At 52.9% G+C, this 21,279-nt stretch overlaps 1 protein-coding gene across 3 annotated transcripts in view; it reads right to left on the minus strand.

Annotated features, from left to right (window-relative positions):
* Window positions 1-12,340, minus strand: part of GALNT16 (polypeptide N-acetylgalactosaminyltransferase 16) — a 91,310-nt gene extending 78,970 nt beyond the window's left edge. Inside the window, exons 1-2 of one of the 3 annotated variants that reach the window (XM_032849393.1) lie at window positions 12,230-12,340; window positions 11,591-11,879 (exon numbers count right to left, since the gene is read on the minus strand). In XM_032849393.1, coding sequence (XP_032705284.1) covers window positions 11,591-11,767 — 177 coding nt within the window. In that variant the 5' untranslated portion in view covers window positions 11,768-11,879; window positions 12,230-12,340. Of the gene's footprint in view, window positions 1-11,590; window positions 12,124-12,229 lie in introns of those variants that run through there. The other 2 variants (XM_032849395.1, XM_032849394.1) reach the window with 2 other exon arrangements.
* Between the last annotated feature and the right edge of the window lie 8,939 nt (window positions 12,341-21,279).

Genomic DNA, 21,279 nt, shown 5'->3' on the forward strand with positions numbered 1-21,279 from the left:
TTACATATAGGGAAACGGAGGCAGGGCATGTTTAAATAAGTTGCTGTAAGTGGCAGAGCTGGAACATGGCTCCAGGCGCTGTGCTCCTGGCCACTCTCATTCTGCATCTCAAACAAAGCCATAACCAGAAATGTGGCACCAAGAAGCAGATGTTCTGCAGTTCAGAGCCCACTTTTAAGGGAGGGAAGATATGGAAAAAAGGAAAAAGAACCAAGCCTCTTCTCTTCTCCCAGCCCCTCCAGGTGTCTACCCTTCTCCTTGGGTTTACAGATCTGTCTTTATCCTGCCAGTAGACTGGTCCCAGACAAGAGCCAACACACCTCTTCTGAGTCAGTGAACAAGTGTTTTAAAAGTCCACACAGTGTTTTAAAGCTCTTGTCACATCTCCTTGGTTAGGGTTCTGATCAGCTGAGATGATCAACTTCCCCTCTGCACATCTAACTCAGCGCAAGCCTCATCCCTGCTTCTTCTAAGTGGCCAACTTCTTAAAACATGTTGCAGGTCTTTAAAGTGGAGGAAAATTCTAAGAAGACAACCTCATCAGGCAGAATCAAGATGTACAAAGCACGTGTTCTACAGTCCCAGTCCATGCCCTTTACAGACATGGCTAATCAGCCACCTCTTATCCACTCAGTCCTGAGGTAGCCTCAGCAGCCTTCTCCCCGCAGGGCTGCAGGCGGCCTCTTCCACAGGTTCTGGGCTGGCCGTGGAGCCGAGACCTATTTATCATTCTGGCTGTAACAGGATAAAGACGAAACACCGAAAGCAACAGACTAGAACTAATCCCTCTACTTTCCAAGGGAGTAAAAGGCTCCCTGCCTCCCTTGCTCCGACCCCTCCTACCCAAAACCCATTTTCATCACAGCAAGAGCTTAGAAGGGATTTTGAAAAGAGAAGAGGCTGCAAGAAAACATTGGCCTTGGTTTTAATGATGGTATGAGGACGAAGGCCTGTGCTGGGAGGTGTCCCGTGCCCATAGATGACGGTGCGTTAGGAACCAGACTCTGCAGCAGCAGGACCAGAAAGGACTTACCCCGAAGTCAAGGTAAATTGGGAATGTAGTTACATTCTTCACTTTACATAAAACCTTCTGCTGACAACCTCCTAGCACTTTAGAGAGGGCTCGTGAACAGTTTAAGGACCAGCTCAGCCCAAAGAAATAGAAGGCGAGCCATGCAGAATTTACATATTTCTAGTAACCACATTAAAAAGGTAAAAAGAAACAGATAAAAATGATTTTAATAGTGTATATCATTTAGCCCAACACATCCAAATATTATCATTTCAAAATGTAGTCAATATTTTAAAATCCTTTTCTTGTACTGAGTCTTTGAAATTCAGTGTATGTCACATTTACAGCACATTTCAACTGAGACACTAAATTTTCACCGGAAATACCTGCTCCATATTGACAGTTCATAAACTTTGCAGTTCAAAATGTAGATTCCACAAACTTTAGTTCTTCCAAACACTCCTAAAAGTTGCCCAATAACTGAAATGAGTGTTTGCTTTTCCACTTTAAATCAATTAAAATTAAATAAAATTAAAACTCAGTTCCCCCTGTTGCATCAGCCACACGTCAAGCGCTCAGTAGCCACATGTGGCTGTGGTCACATAGCGGTCAGTGCACATCTGGACCATGCAGTGCTCTGGCTACCCAGGGACAGGGGCCTCCACCAGATCCCCTGTGACCAGGCTCTACTTGGCACATCCCTTTTGGCTTATGGCTCCCAAAAGTCCTCTATCATCTTCCCTGGTCCCTGCAGTGTGTGTGCTCTCTCCCTGGGTTCCCTTTCTCCCTCTGGCCTCAGGTCTGGTGAACTATTTGGGGCTCTGGCTCAATCCTACCACTTGACTCCTTTAAGCCATCAACACCAGCTCAGACATCACTAATGGATCGCATCTTTTTTCTCCCTGAGCCTCAGGAAGGGCTCTACCCCAAACCCTTGGATAATGACCCCAACCTCTCCTACCCCCCTCAGCCTCTTCCCCTTCCAACCCTGCAAGGAGGAACTTCAATTGGAGGGGAAAAGCTCGTTTCTAAGCAAAGAATCTGGTCAGAGACGTGCGAGGCGCCAAAAGCTACCCCCACCCCTCAAAACCGACTGAAGACTTGGCAACTTGACAACATGGGTCCCTTCTGGCTGTGGCCTCCCTGGGCCAGACCCCCTTGAGATGAAAGACGTTGGAATGTCAGAAGTACTCCCCAACAGTTGGTTGAAAGAAGCTAAAAGCCAGCGCTGCTGGGAGAAGATAAAGGGATAAAAATCTGAACTCTGAAAAGCAGCCTCTGAAAGGGCATGACTGACAGTGGTCTGGAATTGAGGGTGTGTAACCTGAACCACAGAGACAGCGCTGGCGGCTGTCTGGGAACACATGAAGCCTTATCATACCAGCCACCAGGGCACTGGGGAAGCCACCTGGACATCAGTGGACACAGTCTCAGACAGGCCTAGGCAGAGCGGTCTTGCCCCTGAAACAGCCCCTTTCTTCCACTGCCTGCCTGATAAAAAGCCGTGTGGGGTCCTTGATCCTGCCAGGCCTCGGGGGCCCACGCCATGTCTGAGGGAAGGCCCCGGATGCTTCTGCCTTCGATGTTCTGCCCGTACCAAAGGGGAACCTGCTTGTACACAAGGACAAGACTTCCAAGTTCCTGCATTGCCAGAAAACATCCTTTCTGGGGTCCCAAATGCACCTGAGGAGAACGCAGTGAAGCAGATGAGGAAACAAAGGGGGACTCGACCAGCTACCACCACATGGAGGAATTCTTCCCACACAGAACTCTCCCTCCCGAGACAGAGCCCTCCCCCACTCTGCATCACTCCAGTATTTCAACAAGGGCCCCATTATCTTTTGTCTTCTAAATCTCTTCAGGCACCAGCACTCTCCATTCCCTATCACCAGCCGAGTGAGAGAGAGAGAGAGAGAGAGAGAGACGCAACACACACAAGTACCTCATTGATCTCACATTATAAGGAAATGAAGTGTTCCAGTTTCCAGCCATAGACTGTTTTTCGAAGAACTTAGTTACCTCTTTAAGAATCAACACTTCCCATTATATTTGATCACATTTCTGGAAGATTTTCTGAATGGAATGACAGTCCGCTGACGTACCCAGCCTGTACACTGGGTGTAATTTATCACTTCCTGATGACTCAGGGACATGTTCCTGAGCCACCTCCCCACAGCCTACGGGCCTAATGACCCAGACTTCCACCTTGGGCCACTTATACCCTTGCTGAGCCTGTCCCAGCCAAGTGCCCCGGGCACACACCCTGCAGAGATTGTGCCCTGGGCCTTGGCCCTCTGGAACATTCTCCCGCTAGATGCCCGTATGGCTCTCTTTCCATTCATGCCACAGCTCAAACACCATCTTATCTGAGAGGCCTCTCCTGGCCATCCTTCTCTCGTCTCTCTGTCCCCTTTTGTGGCTTTATTTTCATGGTATTTATTTTATGATATTGCCCCCCACTCCACACCTAATGCATTGTATATTTATCTGTTTATGGTCTGTCTCTCCCAGACTAGGATGCGAGCTTGTAAAGACCAGGGCCTTTTACCCATTTTGTTATCTCCAGAGCCTGGAACAGTCCTGACACATAGTAAGCGTTCAGCAAATAATTGTCAAGAGAAGGAATAATGATGCCATCAGCACTTCTGACCAGCGTGTGTTTATTCAGGAAGAGGAGGACTGCTCCAAACTCCTATGGCCTTTCCTGGTTGGTTCCTTTGTTGTCAACCGTCGTCCCTTCTCGGTGTAGCTGCAGCTCCTAGCAATTCTCTCATCTCACTTCTTCTAATCTGATGGATTTGTAACCCCAGAAAAGCGAAAGGCTACCAGGAGATGGCCAACTTCCTGATCTCCTTAAACTGATTTTTACGATGTTCATTTCCAGGTTGTGGCCTAAGGGCAATTCCACACCTGTCTTCTGAGTCAAGTGCAAGGACGCAGGACTATCCATTCTCTGCTCAGGGGTCTTTGTGGTTTCTTTTTGGTCTCCCCAGATGGCCCAGATGTCTGAAGTCCACCCACAGACACCCCTACATGTGTGTCTGTGAGCAAACCCAGACACACAAATACCGCAGGCTTCTAGTGTAGCAGAAAGGGAGCTGCACAGCTCCACCAGTCAGCGTTTGAAGAGAAGAGAACAGGGGCGGAGTAGGTCCGGCTTATTCCTTATGAAACCTTGAAGGTTTCATGCTCTTCTGCACATGAATGGCCTGGCTCTTTGTACACCTCACCTTATGGCCTTGTTTTCTTTCATCTAAGCACTAGCAGACCTTGCGCCCTGGTTTGGGGCCACCTCACTTCTTCAGAAGTAGGTAAACAAAGCTAAGGATGGTTTGAGTTGGAAGGCGCCTCGGAGGTCCTATAGTTCAACCCTCATCTGACAGATGAGGAGACTAAGGCTCAGAGAGGGGAGGTGACTCACCTAAGAAAACGTCACCCCTTGGGGGCAAGACTAACCCTAGAAGTGGGTCACTTGGTTTTCATTCCACATCATCTCTCCATCCCCTCACACTTTCATTCCCCTGTGGCCAACACCTGTTTCCATCTCGAGCCACTCTGTTCTGCCAGGTCCTGACCCTTCAAGGGCCTCTAAAGGCAGGTGTCACACTCTGAGCGTGTCAAGAGATGTCACCCACCTCTGAGCCCTGGGACATGCTATTCCTAATGTACATTGAGCCACACCTCACTTCATGGAATGGCAAGAAAGAGACACTGGGGCCCTTAAACCACACCTGAAGCTCTCCCTAATGGGTCCAGAAGAGTTGAAAGGCTCTCCTTGGGACAGACTTGCCTCCATGTCTTCCCAAATGTGGCCTGAGCCTTATCTTGCCTAGGGAGTATAATCGAAAAGCATTCTCCCATTTGCCCCCTGAGTTCCAAAATACTCCAGGCTGCTACTTCTACCTATTCTGATATGTTCACAAAAATCCTGCGGGTGGTCACACTGTCTCCAGCCAGATACTGTTCTAAGGTATAGCTGAAATTCAGATTGTCGGGGAGATGAGCAGGCCTGGCTTCAGTTGGGCAGGAAAGCTTTGTGGGCCTCATTCTGAGGAGCAGGAAAGACACTAAATACGTTTGCTGTTTCGTGGCTTTGCCTCCAACCAACCTCGCCCCCCACTGCTTGCCTACTTGGTAGCTCCAAAGGAACAGGGAGGGGACAGCACAGTGGCCGACCGTTATGGGTCTTTCAGTCATCCTCCTCCCTGGCCTGGCCTCCGTGTTCTCAGCCAGCCCTGCTCCCTACAGCGCCAGGTCCCTTGTGGTGTAAGAACTGGACCCTATTTCAAAACCCATCACAGAGCTGCCTGATGTTTCAGGAGATGGACGGACAGCAAACCTTTTCTCATCCCCGGGCAACTGCTGCGAAGAAACTGCTGACCTGTTGACAGGGGGTGAAGAGAAACCCTGGTCATCCTTTGGACTGTTCCAGAGATGGATGGTTCAATGACAGTTGTCCTCTCTCACTGCAACTTCTACCCACTCGCCCTAGTTCTATTCCTTCACGCCTTACGGAATAAGTCACATAAACCTCTTGCCTTTTCCATTGGCTCAATGCTGAGCACTGATGGGAGAGTCAGAAGTGTGAGATGTGGTTAAGAAGTTTACTTCCATCGAGGAGTCGAGAGTGATTTTATTCAGCACTGAATACTTTTAAAAATAATTATCCCAAAGGGCTTTGTCATTATAATGTTAAAAGATGTTTATTATAAAAAATGTCAGGGTGGGGCCACGGGGTGGCTCAGTGAGTTAAAGCCTCTGCCTTGGGCTCAGGTCATGATCTCAGGGTCCTGGGATCGAGCCCCGCATCGGGCTCTCTGCTCATTGGGGAGCCTGCTTCCCCCTCTCTCTGCCTGCGTCTCTGCCTGCTTGTGATCTCTGTCTGTCAAATAAACAAATAAAATCTTAAAAAAAAAAAACAAACAAAAAACGTCAAGGAGCACCTGGCAGGTGCAGTCAGTTAAAGCACCTGACTCTTGGTTTCAGCTCAGGTCTGATCTCAGGGTCGTAGTATCAAGCCCCTCGTCGGGGTCTGCATTAAGCACACAGTCTGCTTGGGTTTCTCCCTTCCTCTTCCTTTGCCCCCTACCACGCTCTCTCTTTCTCTCTCATTCTCTCTCAAATAAATAAATAAATCTTAAAAAAAAAAATGTTGAGGGGCACCTGGATGGCTCAGTCAGTTAAGCGTCTGACTCTTGATCTCGGCTCAGGTCTCGTGGTCGTGAGTTCAAGTCCCACCCTGGGCATGGAGCCTACTTAAAAAAAAATGTTGAAAAAGCCAAAAGACGGATGGGGGGATTACCCATAATCCTACTTTTCTACTGCTAACATCTTGTTCTCAATGGTTTTTGCGTTTCTTCCTCCACCAAATGTTTATGGAGTCAACACAATGCGGATCTAAGTACTCCAGGAAAGAGGCGCTGGGGCATCAGCCTTGGTCTTGCCCTAAAGATGCTTCAGGGGAAAGAAGACATAACTTGGGCCTCACAGGCAGAAACACCTCGTTCTAAAGGCACTTCCTACTTGCCTGATTGTGGATAAGTAAGCCTCAGTTTACTCATATGTCAGCCGGACCTGATAATGGCACCTACCTCGTCAGGTTGTTGAGGGGAATCCGAGAGGTTGAAGTTTGTGAGACATCTACCATAGAAGTAGCCAACGAACGCAGCCTCCATAAATATCACACAGAGGTAACGGCCTTGACAGAGGCCAGACAGGTAGGGATCAAAGAGCACAAGTGTCCATTTAGAAGAGAGACACCAAGGCCCTGCAGGCCATTTCCAGAGCCGTTGCACACCGTCTACGAGTGCACCCAGGAAATTGTCTGATTGGCCTGTGCCCCTCCACATCTCCTGAAGTGGCATTTCCAGACCCAGGGGCTTCCTCTGCTCCCAGAGCTGGTAAACTCGACTACCAGAGGAGAAAGCCAGGCCCAAGGCCTGGAGCGGCCAGTGCGGGAACTACTGCTAATGCACAGAAATAATGGCGCCCATCTGAAGAGTGAGCAGCACCTTAGAATCCTGGGACCTCGGGCCTCAGGCCTCCCAGGGAGGAGACTCTTGGGCTCTCAGGTCCATACCAGTCTTGGTGCCTCTGTGCTGTCCCCAAGTCCTACAGAAAGGTATCAGCATGACCCAGGCTGGGACTCAAGTGACGGGAGACCAGGTGCTTCCCAATCTGAGCACTTTGGCAAAGGGAGCTACAGGTGAACGTGCATCTCCCTCCCCATCCTCTGTCTTGTGTGTGGCACCTAGACAAATGAAATATAAAATCATTTTCTGTCTTTTAGGCAAACCCTATTCCACAGTTCCGAAATGCACACATGATAAATAAAATATGAACCCATCAAGATCTTGTTGAAGCCTCCACTCTCAGGGCACAGCACCAGGAAAGCCGTCCGTCACCTGTGTCCCCTCCTGCTCGGTGAGCAGAGATCCCTTTGAGGCCTCGGGGGGGTCACTGCAGGAACCCCTCCTGACAGGGACCTGTCCCTCCACAAGCAATAAACCTCACAATGCCCCTCAGGAAAATTCCCTTGAAGCCAATTTATTTGCTTCTAGAAATGAAGTTCTCATGAGCTTGTCTAAGGATCAACAAACCTTAGAAATCATTTAACCCCCATTTAACATAAAATAACCAAGGTCCAGAGATATAAATATTTTGTCCATAATCATCAGCAGGATTCGAATTGGAGGATAAGAAAACTTGTGCCTGGGGCACCTGGGTGGCTCAGCTGGCTAAGTGTCTGCCTTCAGCTCAGGTCATGATCCCAGGGTCCTGGGATCGAGTCCCACATCGGGTTCCCTGCTTGTCGAGAGAAGTCTGCTTCTCCCTCTCCCTCTGCCTGCTGCTCTGCCTACTTGTGCTCTTTATCTCCATCAAATAAATAAATAAAATCTTAAAAAAAAAAAAAAAAAACTTCGTGCCTAAGACTTTCACGGTTCCAAACAGGCAATGTTGCAAATGAGTACCCCTTTCCTGAAAATATTTGTAATGGACAGTCTTTTAAAAATATGCCTGCAAAGTGAAATTCCGTGTAGCACCTTAGCATCCCACCCATGCCTCTTAGAGAACTAGCATATGGAAAACCTGGGTGCCAAACCAATCACAAATGTTCTTCCCGACTGCGAGGTCTGAGGACCGGAGGCCGGCCATGTCTGCTCGGCCGCCTGCTTTAGTGGCTGTCCGGGGCCAGCATGCATCAATGTAGATTCAAGTGGATTTCCCCAAACCCACTGCGTTGCCCAGAAAAAACGGCATGGAAAAATCACGAGTCCTGACACATCATCAGCAGCCACTTAGGGACGGAGTCAGTATCTCCCTGTAGTTTTACACATTCCATAACCAATTTTTCACATCAAAATTTGTGACACATGGGCTGACAGCAGGACAGAATATTAAAAATCAGGACCTCCCTGAGAAATCCGGGCCATACGGTTGCTATGCCGACACCCCACAATGCCAAACAGGGCTTCCAAGGTCTAGAAGCAACTTGGCCGGCTTCGAATAGCCCAGACATTGTGAAGGCAGAGCTGCCCCCCCTGGCCCAGGCTGTTAGGCAGACCCTCCCTTTCCCAGCTCTGCTCTCCAGTTCCCCAGGGGAGTGATGATGACGCTTGTCTGAATTTTCTCAGCCTCTGTCAGCAGCGCTGGCCACATCATTCCCTAAGAATTTGAAAACCCACATGTAGCATCCTGGCCCAACTAGACAGAGACATGTTTTAGAAGGGCAGGAAGACCAGTGAGAGGTTCACCATAGCGTTCTGGGAGAAAGCAACCCTCAGAGGCACCTGCCTCTTTTAGGCAGGACAAAGGGTTCAACCCCCAGGGGAGATGAACATGCATTCCCCTACCTCCTTAGTTATGCTCAGGTTGGAGCCAGAAACAAAACACTAGGATGGGGGACCTGGGGGGGGTGAAGCTTGGCTGCTCCCAGAGACGGGCAGAAATCCTACTTCATTCGCCTAACAAGTACTTATTAAGTCTGGCTGTGTGCATCAATATGGAGATGTAAGAAGCTTCCAGCATAGTCCCTGAGTGACAGCCTATATGACTAATAACCCTCCTGAACTGAAATACCTCGGAAGATAGGAAGACAATGCAAGGCTGTGTCCAGGGAGGTGTGTGATTGGGGACCAATGTCTACGCAGCAGAACAGAGCTAAAACTGAAGAACAGAGAGGGCGCTGGCCATGGCCTGCGGTGGACGGAGAAGAGGCTGTGGCTCACTCCCTGGAACTCCCACTCTCCCTCTTCCTGCACCTCCACTCCCTGGCTCCCAGGATCTTTTTGATAATCCTTCACACTTTAAACTTAGCTTCCAGTTCACAGCCCTGCTCCAATCTACAGCAAGTCGAACCCCATGGGAACAAGGAGAGGGCCGGAGGTTGTTCATGGGCGCCCCCTCACGACCTCCAATTTCCTCCCTTCAAAACTCAGCCGGGGCCTCCAGCAGAGCCCGCCCCCCCTCACCCGCCCCCACCCCTCACCCCCCACCCCCCCACCCCCCCGCACCGTTCCAGGGCTCTTGGTCTGAGCGGCCCTCCCGGCATCTGGCATCTCAGAGGGCAAGGAGGAGTGAGGATAGGTCCAAGAGCAAGGTCAGGATTTTGAAGGAGAGACAATTGTGAGGAGACCCATACTCAAGCTCCGCTCCCACCGACAGTTTCCCTGGGCTCTCTTCCTTCCCTTCCCCTTCCTCTCTCCCTTCCATTCTCCCCTCCCCCTCCTGCTCCAGCTCAGACCCTCTTCCCCACACGTCACTAGAGTGTCACCAGAGCGAAGGACAGAACATCTGGCCAGCCTGCCTCTCCCCGGCCCATCTAAGCCCCCCTACCCTGAGACCTGGGCTGGCCCTCTCAGGGTGTAAGAACAGGGTCTCTTGGATGGGTCCTGCACAAGCTCCCTGCAGGTCTGGGGCCACTACTAGTTTGGCCAGTTCCCACTCCACTCTGTCAGTCTGCCCAGATCCCAATACCCTGGAGTCTTTACACTGGAGGATTTATGCTCATCAGCCTTTCCATCCAAACATCCTCAAGTGCTCTGGAAACAGTTCCTAGTGACAGGGACCCTGGGCTCAGAAGGGAACACACCACCTAATCAGGCTCACCCACAGAGTTCAGCTGGACAGGGATCTGGGAGTTGGGGGTGGGGGCTGGGGAAAACCCATAAACCCCAAGGTCTCCGGAGGCAAAGCTAGGAAATACGGTTCCCCTGCAGGGTTTTTTTACGTCTTCCAGAGGTGGGGAGGGTGGGGGGGGTTTGACAAGACACGGCATCTGGGGCAGGTTGGGAATATGTGAACATTTCCACACTGACACCCGCCTCCACCATATTCCTGGGGCTCAGCTGCCTTTGCAGAAATATCCCAGATTCTACTCCACACAAGCCTTCGACCTCCTGAACCTGCATCTCCCCTCCCAGAGGAGCTTCGCACTCCTCCCTCCCCAGGCCCAGATCTTTTCCATCAGAATGGCCACCCAGCTCTACTCTCCCCCCTTGGCCCCACACTTTGCTCTCCCTCTTCCTGGTCCTCTTCTGGCAGAGCTGCCCCAGCGCAGCAGCTTGTTCCGAGGGTCGCCCCAGGCTCTCGCCCACCACCGGCCCCTGTCGGAAGAACGCGGTCCCTCGACCGCGCCTCTCCGCGGGTCCCAGAGCCTCCCGCCACAACAGGTGCCCCTGCCACACAGGGCTGTCACCCGGGGCCCCGGCAGAGGCGGCGACAGCAACGCCCCCTGCAGGGCGGCGGGGGCTCCGCACGCCCCAGCCCAAGTCCCCGGAGCGCCTAGGGCCCCGGCAACGTCGCGGAGGCCCCCGCCGTGCTCCGCCACCTTTGTTTCCCCACTGGCGCATCGCGGAGTAGACCGCGAGAGAGGGAATCTCCCAGCCGTAGCGCACACACTGCCAGCTCGCCAGTCGTGATGGACCCTCGTGTTGGGGTGAAGGGCGCATACAGGAAGAGAGACCTTTCCCGGACCCAAAGAACGCCGCGGGTGCAGTGGGACCTCGAGTCCTCCGTGCGAGAGAAGCAAGTTCAAGTTGATCCGAGCCGAAAATGGGGGCGCAAAGCCCGGCGCAGACCCTAGCGACCCTGCCTTACCCAACGCCCCCACCCCACGTCCTTTGCCCCCCGGAGACTAGAGAGGGGCTGCGCACCTCCTCCTACGCGCTCAGCCGCGCGAGGTTCCCACTGCCAGCTCGCTACGCGCAAGGTCCAGCTGCCTTCCTGGGGCGGGCGAGGTGCGGACTGTCCCCGGCCCCCGACCCCCAGCCCCCGGCTCCGCCCGCGCAGTGCTGAGAGAGCCACGTTCCCAGTCGCGCGCGTTCGCCGGGCCCACCAAACTTGCAGCACTTTCTCCCAGCCCCCATCCGCTGTCACCCTCCCTCCATCCGTGCGCCCTGGCCCGGCTGGCCCGACAGAGGTTGCCATAACAACGGACAGGAATGCTCCAACATATACAAAGCCGGCAGGGCGCGGCGGGCACGCAGCCCCCTGCCCCGCGCCCTCTGCAGCCGCGCGGGGCTAAGGACTCGCGCCGCGGCTCCCCGGCCGGCCGCCCGGCGCGCAGGGCGTACTCACAATGAGCGGGATGGTTCGGTCCTCGCGGAGCTGCTCTGGCCTCCCGCCGGCCCTCTGCGCTCCCCGGCCGCCGGAGGATGCTGCGTGGGCTCGGTTGTCCTGCCATAAGTAGTAGAAAGTGCCCAGGATCCAGGCTACGGTCAGGATGGCGATGGCATTGGCGCGGATCTTCCTCATGGTGGGCGGGCGGGCGCCCCGAGTGGGGGCCCGGGCCGGTTGCTCTCGGGGCCGGGGTGGGGGCGCTCGCAGCCCCAGCTGTTTGTTTTCGCTCGCGCCTGGCTGCTCAGTCCTGCAGAGCAGAAAAGGGAGAGAGGTGGGGGGTGGGGGGTGATAGGGAGAGACAGGAGCGCGGAGCGATCCTCACGGTCCTAATGCCCTTCAGCCCCGAGCGCGCGCGTCCCCCGGGCGCCCATTCATTCGAGCGCAGAGCCCGCCCCGCGCTCCAGCCCCCACCGGCTGCCCCGGCCGCCGCGCACGGGTAGAGGAGCACGGCGGGTGCGAAGCGGCGGTGGAGCAAGGCCCCGCGAGCCAGACGCCCGCGGTGGAATGGCGACGGGCCGGAACCAGCCTCTGCTCCCACAGCTCAGCGACCGAGCGCCCGGCGCCTGCCCCCGCGCGGCCCTGGTCGGTCCCGCCTACCTCCACGCACCCCTAGCCCGAGCGGCCCTGAGTCACGGCTGGAGATGCGCGACCCCGGCCCGGGCCCGCGCCGCGAAGCTGCGGTTCTGGGCTGCGCTCGGAACTGCGCTCCGGCGCCGGGTTTAAGGTGTGTTCTGCGAGGCCTCGGGAAGGCACGGCTGGGCGGGAGGAGAGTCTGGAGTTTGCCCCGGAATCCTCCGCAGCCTAGGATTCCCAGCCGCCCAAAGGCCCGCCCCGAGGAGGGATTGGAAGCTGGTGCACTTGACATTCGAAGAGAGCGGAGGGTTTGAGACTCGGCTTCGCCGCCGGTGAAAGGATGGGGGTACAACTACCCCCACATCTTTCACTGGCCTGGGGCTCCCAGCTTTCAGGAGTCCTCTCTCCAGACCTTTCACTGTCCCCTGAACAACCATGGGTATCATCACCGCTGTTTGTCGGGGAGAAAGGAGACCAGAGAGGCTGGAAGATTGGCCCGAGGCCACACGACTAATTAGTGGGCAGAGCCCAGTCTAGAAGCCATCTCTCCGTTTGCACTTTCCACAGAGTGCAAAACACAGTGGTGAGACACAGACCCAGAAATCACAGAGATTTGGCCCCAGCCCCGGAGGCATTGAGAATCCGATGTGAACCGCTTGTGTTCAGAGAAGAAGGCAAGGTGGGCTCCACAGTGTCCAGCACAGAACAGACTCGAAGTGGGTAAATGTCCCATAAACTGAGCAAGGATCACAAAGGAAGGAATAATGCATTACAAGGTAGTCTTAGAGGAGGCTTCACACAGAAGGTGAATAAACCTTTGAATAAATTCTTAAAGATTATTTATTTGACAGACAGATCACAAGTAGGCAGAGAGGCAGGCAGAGAGAGAGAGGGGGGAACAGGCTCCCCACCGAGCAGAAAGCCCGATGTGGGGCTCAATCCCAGGACCCTGGGATCATGACCTGAGCCGAAGGCAGAGACTTAACCCACTGAGCCACCCAGGCGCCCTGAATAAATTCTTAAGAGGCAGGGCAGGGCAAGGTATTGGATGCCTGAGTAGTGAGAGCAAAGGTCCAGAGGATGGCAGTGCTTTATGTGTTCCAGAAAAAAGAGCTGCCCGGTATTGCTGGGGCCCAGGATGCTGGAAAGGACTTGGGAGTTGTCTTTGGGCAGGCTGGTCCCTGGGTGGGGGCAGAGTTAGCACGGAGTTTTCTTCTTGCTGGTGCTACTGGACACTGGCTCTCACAGAGGGTCCTGGCCCACATTAGGTCCCCGACTCTAAACAAAGCAGCCTCAGGACTCAGGCAAAGGTGAGGTCACAGCCCATGTCTTCCCCAACCACTGCCATCAGCAGCACTCATTTTCCCCCATTTCTCCAACATGCAGGACTGAACCGTGCGTGTAAGAGAGGCTCATTCCGTTTCTGTTGGAATGAAGGAAAATGAACAAAGAAAAGCCTAATGAGTTCTTGCTGAAGAAGGATCATGGTCGCTACTGCAGTACCCTCTTCCTCACTCCAAACAAGACTGCGAGGGTACGTCAACAAGTCCAGAAACATCCACACCGAGAATAGGACCCTGGAAAGAGTGTACAAAGAGGGTCTCACAAAGACTCGCAGGGAATCTGAGGCCCGAGGCAGGTGGAGATCGAGAACAATAGGAGATGCTATGGAGATGCCACTGGCCCTGGAGCTGTGGGCCAGCCTTGCTCTCCTGGGTGTCTCTTGCCTGGGAAGTTTAATTAGACAGCTAGAGGGGCCAGGATTCATCTCCATAGAGAAAACCACTGTCAAGCCAAGCCATTCCTGGTTTCCCCAGGAATCATGAGGCTGATCCAGGGGTCATGCCCTCTGTGGGAAGCCAGGAAAAGCTTGCTGCCTAAGAGTCAAGCCCCACGGGCATTCCCAAACCATAAGAAAATGTAAGGGAACTGCCCTCCTCGTGCCCCCACTTCCACACAGGCTCTCGGGTCAGCAGAGTGGAAAGACTTGGAGGATGGCCCTCCGTTGCCACTGGCTGCTTCCCTCAGCCCAGCCTGGCCTGTGCCTAATTGCCTTTAGTCTTGAGAAAACCAGGTGAGAGGATGTGGGATCCAAAGACATTACATCAACCCCTAGTGAGAAGCTCCAAACTCACGCCTAGGCATGGGGGATGAAGCTAGAAACTGCAGTCAGGCTGATGGGGTTTCTGGTGGCTCTAGAAGGAGGGCTGTATGAGGTGAGGGAGGGAAGGAAGAGGTGGAATTTGGCAGGATTTCCACAGGTCTCACCTCTTACTCCCCAGGGTTTAGTGGTGAGGATGCTATACTTCTGTATCAATTGTTACTCCCTGGTAGCTCTGTCTCTCTGGAAGAGAAAGCTGTCTGCCCCCCCCAACACACACCCATGTCACCACCACGAGAAAAACCCCACAGGGACATAGCCTCTCTGAATGACGTTAGACTTCACAGCCATCCCTCCCTCAGATGGACGCAGTAAACTTCCTGTGGTGGGGTAGGGGGTAAGGAGGCAGGTCACTACCATGCTCATTTGGCTGACAGAAATCTGACCTAGGCAGAGGTTAAGCAATGGGCCTGGAGCCACAGGCACATTGGGAACTTGGGGCTGCCACCTCAGCTACAGCCCAAGGGATTTGAATCCTAAATAGGTACAGGGCTGAAGCTCAGCCCTCCCCGAGATGGATCTCAGTGTTCAGTGATGACAGGGGGCGTTGTTTCCTCTCTGGTCCTAGGAATGGAGTCCCGCGAAACCAGAGAAGCAAAGCGACACCTAAGAGACTTGGTGCTGCCCGGCACTCACTGAACAAGGGTGGTAATAATAGCTGAGGTTCACTGGGTACCCAGCAGGGGCCACGTGCTGAACGGGTTCCCCACATCCGTGATCTCTGAAACCCCGCAACCTGCAGACCTGGCCTCGGGGATACTCTCGGTGGCGGTGGCCGAGAGCCACCCAGCAGGGAGGAGGCGGGGCTGGATTCGAGTCTGTTCCCCCTGCCGATGTCTGGGCACCAGTACAGGGCTTCCAAGCACACTGGGCAGTCTGCAGGGTGGTCAGAAGTTCTGCACACAGGGACCTCCCCTCCCCACGGGGGCCTCCATTTTCTCCTCTGGAAAAGGAGGGATGCGGGGAGACGACCTCCAAGGTCCCTCCAACTATGCCCTTTAGGACCGCTAGTTCCTTGGGTATTTTCTTCCAAAATGTGACACTGCTCCCCACATGGTTCTCTTTCAAAGCTGTCAAAGCCAGCACTCAGGAGCCTCAACTGGGCAAAGCCAAGTGCTCCCCGTGCTCCCAGAGGCCCCACGAAGCTCTCCGTCCCCGTGCATTTGATGTGTGGGTGGATCACAGAGGGGAGAAAGGCTGTGGAGTTCAGGCAAGACCCTGGCTCTGGACTTGGACAACCCGCATTCAAATGCTGGTTCTGTCCCTTATTAGGAGAGTGGCTTGGGTGAATTCTTACCCTCAGTTTCTTCACCTATAAGGGGCATTGACAGCCCTTAACTGACAGCACTGTTGGGAAAGGTAGGAAATAAGGCACAGAAACTCCAGTGCTGGTAACCATCCCCATCCCAGACCCCCACCCCACCGCGCGCCTCTCACAGGCACTGCTGCTGGCTCCTGGCTATGGGGCTCTAGAAAGGCCTGCCCAGGGCACATGCAGGGGAATGCTCACGAGGGCTGGGAAGAAGAACAGACCCTGGACAGGCCCAACAAGGATAACTGTCCTGCCACATCGGGGCACGGCCACCTGTGTCTCCACAGTCTATGTTGAGCAGCCTGGAGGGGGCTGGGGAGGGGCAGCATGCGGGACCCCAGCTACTGCTGGGTGTCCATTCTTGCCATCATACCCATTACCCTTGCGACTCGGTCAGCTTGGAAGCCTCTTGCCCTGTCTGCAGCTGCAGCAGGGACCCAGACGGTGGGTGAGGGGGACTTGTTAGACCACCATGTCTGCTCTAAGCAGCAAAGGAGGCAGACATGGTGAACAGAGCATATGTTACCAGGCAACAGGCACTGTGCCAAAGCAAGATCTCAGAATACTCACAATGACCCTGTGAGGAAGGGGGAACCAGACCCTCTCCCTTGCACAGACAAAGGGGCTGGTGCCTGCAGGAGTCCCTCAGCCCCCACTGGGGGATCAGTGGCACAAACAATCCCCACAGCCAGCAGGCCGCACTGAAGGCACCACCTAAGGGAACATTATTTCTAAGCTAAGTTCCTTATAAACCATCAAGGAGAGGACCTGGCTCTTTGAAAGGAACTCCAAGGGGCGCCTGGGTGGCTCAGTCATTGAGCATCTGCCTTCGGCTCAGGTCATGTCCCAGGGTCCTGGGATCAAGCCCTGCATCGGGCTCCCTGCTCGACGGAGAGCCTGCTTCTCCCTCTCCCTCGGCCTGCCACTCTGCCTGCTTGTTCTCTGTCAAGTATATTAAAAGGAAAAAAAAAAAAAAAAAAAAGGAACTCCAAGAGTCTTATCAGTCATCGTTCTATTTGGCTTTTCAGATCAGTTTCTGCCGCTGGGGTGTAAGCTCCATGAGGCCAGGAGTACTTGTATTTTGTTCCCTATGGTCACCCCAGCACTTAGAACAGCTCGGAATATAGCCACACATAGTACGAGCTCATTAAGTAGTTGTTGCTGGAACGGAGGGAGGGAAGAGGAGTGGGTAGCTGTGTGCAGGAGTAGAGCTGAGAAAGGGAGTGACTCCTCTGGGATCAGTGTGGGCCAGTGCGGGGACTCACTCAGGTTCCCCAACAGTGCTTCCTCGGGAGCACTGCCCCCCTCCCTGCAACCCCAGGACCGGGGCCAAATGCTGTGGCCGCAGGATGGCAGGGTGGGGCACGGGGAGCAGAAAGTCCAAACAGAATTTGGGAGGAGTGACCCTGGTTCTGGTGGATAACTCCAGGAATATTATTACTAATCATGAAAGGAGCCAGCTGTTGCATTTGGAAATAATAAGATTGCAGAGGCTGAGGGTTAATTAGAAATGTGTCAAATGCTTTTTCTTAACAGTAAGGAATTTCTACAAAGGAGAAATGTATAAATAAAGCCAGCTGGTCAGCAGAATTGGTCCTGGAGGCAGAGCCCTTTGCAAGGCCTTCCTGACCTCCCCATCTCTCGGGTGCTCTACTTCATCCCTTCCCCCTCTCCACAGCCTCTAAGGAGATGAGTGGCAAAGGTCCTCAGAGCCAAACAGATGGCCCAAAATGCCAGGGCAGTGTTTGTCACATACCCGTCTCTCACCCTTGAATGGGAGCTCCTCTGAGCAGGGCCTGGCGGCCTTCTTTTGTCACCAGTTTCTAGCACAGTGTTAGGGCATCGTGGCAGCACTAATATTTGTGCAGCGAGTGAATGAGTGAGTAAATACCTAGGGTCCACCCAAGGGCTGCTGCTACTCCCCATTCTGTCCCATGAAAATCCCACAAGCCTGCTCAGATGACAGAGCCTGCTTACATAGGGTGGTATGCCCAGTCCCTTTCTTTCCTTTCCTTCTTGAGTGCCTACCATGCCAGGCAATTCTAGGTTCTAGGGATATGAAAATGAACAAAACCGGACCGCAGCTTCTGAGAAGCCCAGTACTGATCATGGGGAAAAACACATCCACAAGAGGATATAATGGAACTCTCTCGAAGCACAAAGGGGCTTCTCCAAGTAAAAAGTCATCTGAGAGCTGAATCTTAAAAGGCAGGCGGGTAGGCAAGAGTGAAAGGGTGTTCTGGGAAGAGGAAGAGGCAAACAGAGGACACGAGGATGTGGAAGTGTGTGGGAGCTCAGGAAATGGCGAGGGGTTTGTGGGTAGGGGTAGGGGGTGGTGATGGTAACAAGGGCAGACGTGTAGGCATTGATCAGTTAACAGATGTCTTCTCTGTCTTTGTAGGACATTTGGACTTACTCTGGTAAGCCATGGAGAACCATCTAAGATTTTAAACCAGGGAGTGACATGATCGGTTACAAATTTTAGTGAGGAGGCTGGAGACAGGTGGTAGCAGGGGGTGACAAGGATACGGTGATGATCCAAGCAAGCAGTGCCGTGGGCCTGGGTTAGGGCAGAAAGTCTGGAGGAGAGAGGAAGGGCAGACTCAAAGGATTTGGTGATCTGTTGGAAGTGGGGTTAGAGAAAGGGATGAAGAATAGCATGCACATTTCTTATGTAGCAGACAAGTGCTTTGGTGTAAGGTAACCCAGTAAGGTAACCCACTATTAACTGAAACAGGAAATGCAGGTGGAGGAACAGATTTGGGAGGCATGTTCAACTGAACTGGAGCTCTCTGCAGTCTGTCCACAAAAGCAGCTGTAAATCCAGGTCTGTGATCAGGAAGAGGAGTGGAAGGAGGCAGGTCAGGTAGAGATGAGAAAACCAGAAGCACAACTGGGGCAAATGTGCTGGGTGGCTGCCCATGCGCCCAGGACCTAGGCATAGGAGAGAACCATGTGCATCAGAGATTAGGACTTCTGGATCCCTCGAGTGAAAATGAAGCCATAGAGAATTGGTGGTTTTTTCTGCCTCCATTGGATGCCATGTCTCAAGGCCCTGGACCCAAGCTCTTGGGAATACTAATTTATCAAGGACCTCATCACCTGGTACATATTAGAACTGACCCCGAGACTTAGGGCTGGAGTGAAATTTGGCTGAGAAAGAGATTATGTGGTAAGACCAAAGAGAATCTGAAATGCAGAGACCCCTGGCCTTGCTCCTGCACCTCCTTTAGTCTAACTGTCCCTGTAGCTGTTACCTCCATCTTCCCTGAGAAACTTGGAGGTGGAAAATAAGGGAATGTTCCTGGGATTGGTACATCTTTTGAAGCTCTCAGCAAGGCTGAAAATATCCATCGATATATTTTGAAGTGTAATTTCCACTCCCTTACCAGCCAAAATAATTGAACAGGAAGAAAAAGCTGTTAATGCAGGAGGCGTGTAACATCAGATCCACATTGCCTGGAAATTTACCATTTCAAAGCAATTGAGGGTTTTTACTGCCAGTGTTTATAGTCATACATGTCCCCTCTCACTGAAGCCATCAAAAGGCCCATCAATCTGGGTTTGGACACTGAAATTGTTCAGTGTCTGGAGCGAATGTCAAAGCAGGCAGAATTTTTAAAAATTATCCTGCCGTTTTGTCAGCATATAAATCATGGGGGTGGGGGAGTTGCCTCCTGGGAGGTGGCATAAACAGTTGGGGTTGCCAGTGCTCCTGGATCCCACGGTGGCAGAGCTCCCTGGTGGCATGGCCAGGCACACCCTCCTCGCACCCTCAGCATCTCTGATCTGGGCTCCATGCACAGGTTGTCCTCTTACTCGAGTCTGGGTGGGCATTTCTCCCTCCTGCCCAACAAAAAAATGCCTGCCTCTGCCTCCGGCCCAGTGACCCCAGGTCCAAGGGGTGCCATGTTCCCCAGGAGGGGAATGACGTCATGCTGCCTCTTACAGCCTCTGCCCAGCTCAGCAGGAGAGACAGTCGACTTTGCTGATTTTCATCTTCTGTCCGCTGCCACTGCTATGTGTATGTGCCAGCATCAGGCACGCAGGTGTGCTGTTTTTCAATTAGAATGTGACTTCAGGCTTTTCCTGGAAACTACTGATTTCTTTCCCGATGTTTGTATCCAATGGAGGAAATTTCTAAACCCATGCCCAATCATTTGTCTTTCATTTTGGGATCCCTATTTTTCTAAAGGCCACTCTAAAAGTGCCATTGCCTCACTTGGTGACCCTGGAAAAGTCACTTTCTGGGCTTCTTTCTTGTGTTTGAAATGAAGGCTTTGGTACAAGGGATTTGGAAGGTCCTTTCTGGTGCTAACATTTTAAGAGTTTATTTAGTTATTTTAATATTTTAAACCGTTCCTGCCCCAGCAAGAATTACTGGCAATAAATGGAGACACAGTTTTCTTTATTATCATTTAGTCCCTCCACACACATTACATACATACATGTACATCCAAACAATTTAAAATATTCCATTGGGTCAAGAACCTAAAAACTTCTGGATTACAGCAGACCTAAAAAGGAGAAGTAAGAAGAATGTACAAGAAATTGGTACATCCAGGATGCCTGAGGAGGGGAACTTGAGAAGTGGGAGACTTTTCATCACACATTCTCTTGTATCCTTTGATTTCTTTGCCACATGTGTTTATTACCTCTTTAAACATTTTTTAAGCAAGGGAAGAGTTTTCCTTTCTCCTTCTCCAACCACAAGCCTCTCTGCAGCTCACTTGCTGGGGGGCAGAGGAGACCAGGACAGGGCTGGCATCATGGGCCAGAAGCCATTCCTCAGCCCAGGCCCTGCTCAAGACCAGCCCCATCCCTCCAGCTGGCATGGCCAATAGCCGCCCCATGTGCGTGGAGGGGCTCTGTGGGTGGGCACCACTGCGGGCTGCCCTTGCCGCGGGCACTCCGGCCGAGCAGTCAAAATGCTATAGGGACTCCATTTGAGGCGCTCCAGGAAGAGGCTAATTCTCCCAGCTCCAGCAGCCTGTGGGCAAAGGGGCCCGGGAGTCCAGCAAACAGGGAAGTACATGCATCTAGCTTTAAATTCTCCAGATCTTACCATTCCCTTTCAAAGACAGATTGCTTTTTGTTTTGTTTTCTGTTGCTAATATAATATGAGGGCAGGAACATGAAAGGAAACAGAAGAAAAGGACCAGAGATGCATGGAGAAAAAGGGTCTTTAAGGCTCCCCTTTCTCCCCCCCACCCCCCCACCGCTGCTGGCCTCTGCACAGTGGAGCTGGGCTGTAGCATCTCCAGCAGGTCCCGCTCGCCTGGTTTTCTCCCCTAGTGTAGCTCCTGCTCAGCTTTTCCTTGTCACATCCAGCTGCCACCCAGCCTTCTTCTACCTCCTTTTCTGATTATCACCTTCGAAGGGTGCTGGCCATCATTTGTGTCCCCTACTTTCTTCCACCCTCCTCTGACTCACCCACTTCCCTGCCACACTGCCCAGCACCACCCAGACTTGTGCTGCCACCTACCCCACAACTGGATAGGCTCCTCCATCGTCCGTTCGAAGTCCCTGTACCCGACTTCTTTCCGGGGTCAACTTTGTCCCCCAGCAGGCTACGGGAACGTGCGGGCAAGAAAACAACCT

Source organism: Lontra canadensis, unplaced genomic scaffold (assembly GCF_010015895.1).
Source record: "Lontra canadensis isolate GAN:19392208 unplaced genomic scaffold, GSC_riverotter_1.0 scaffold227, whole genome shotgun sequence".
NCBI classification, from domain to species: Eukaryota; Metazoa; Chordata; class Mammalia; order Carnivora; family Mustelidae; genus Lontra; species Lontra canadensis.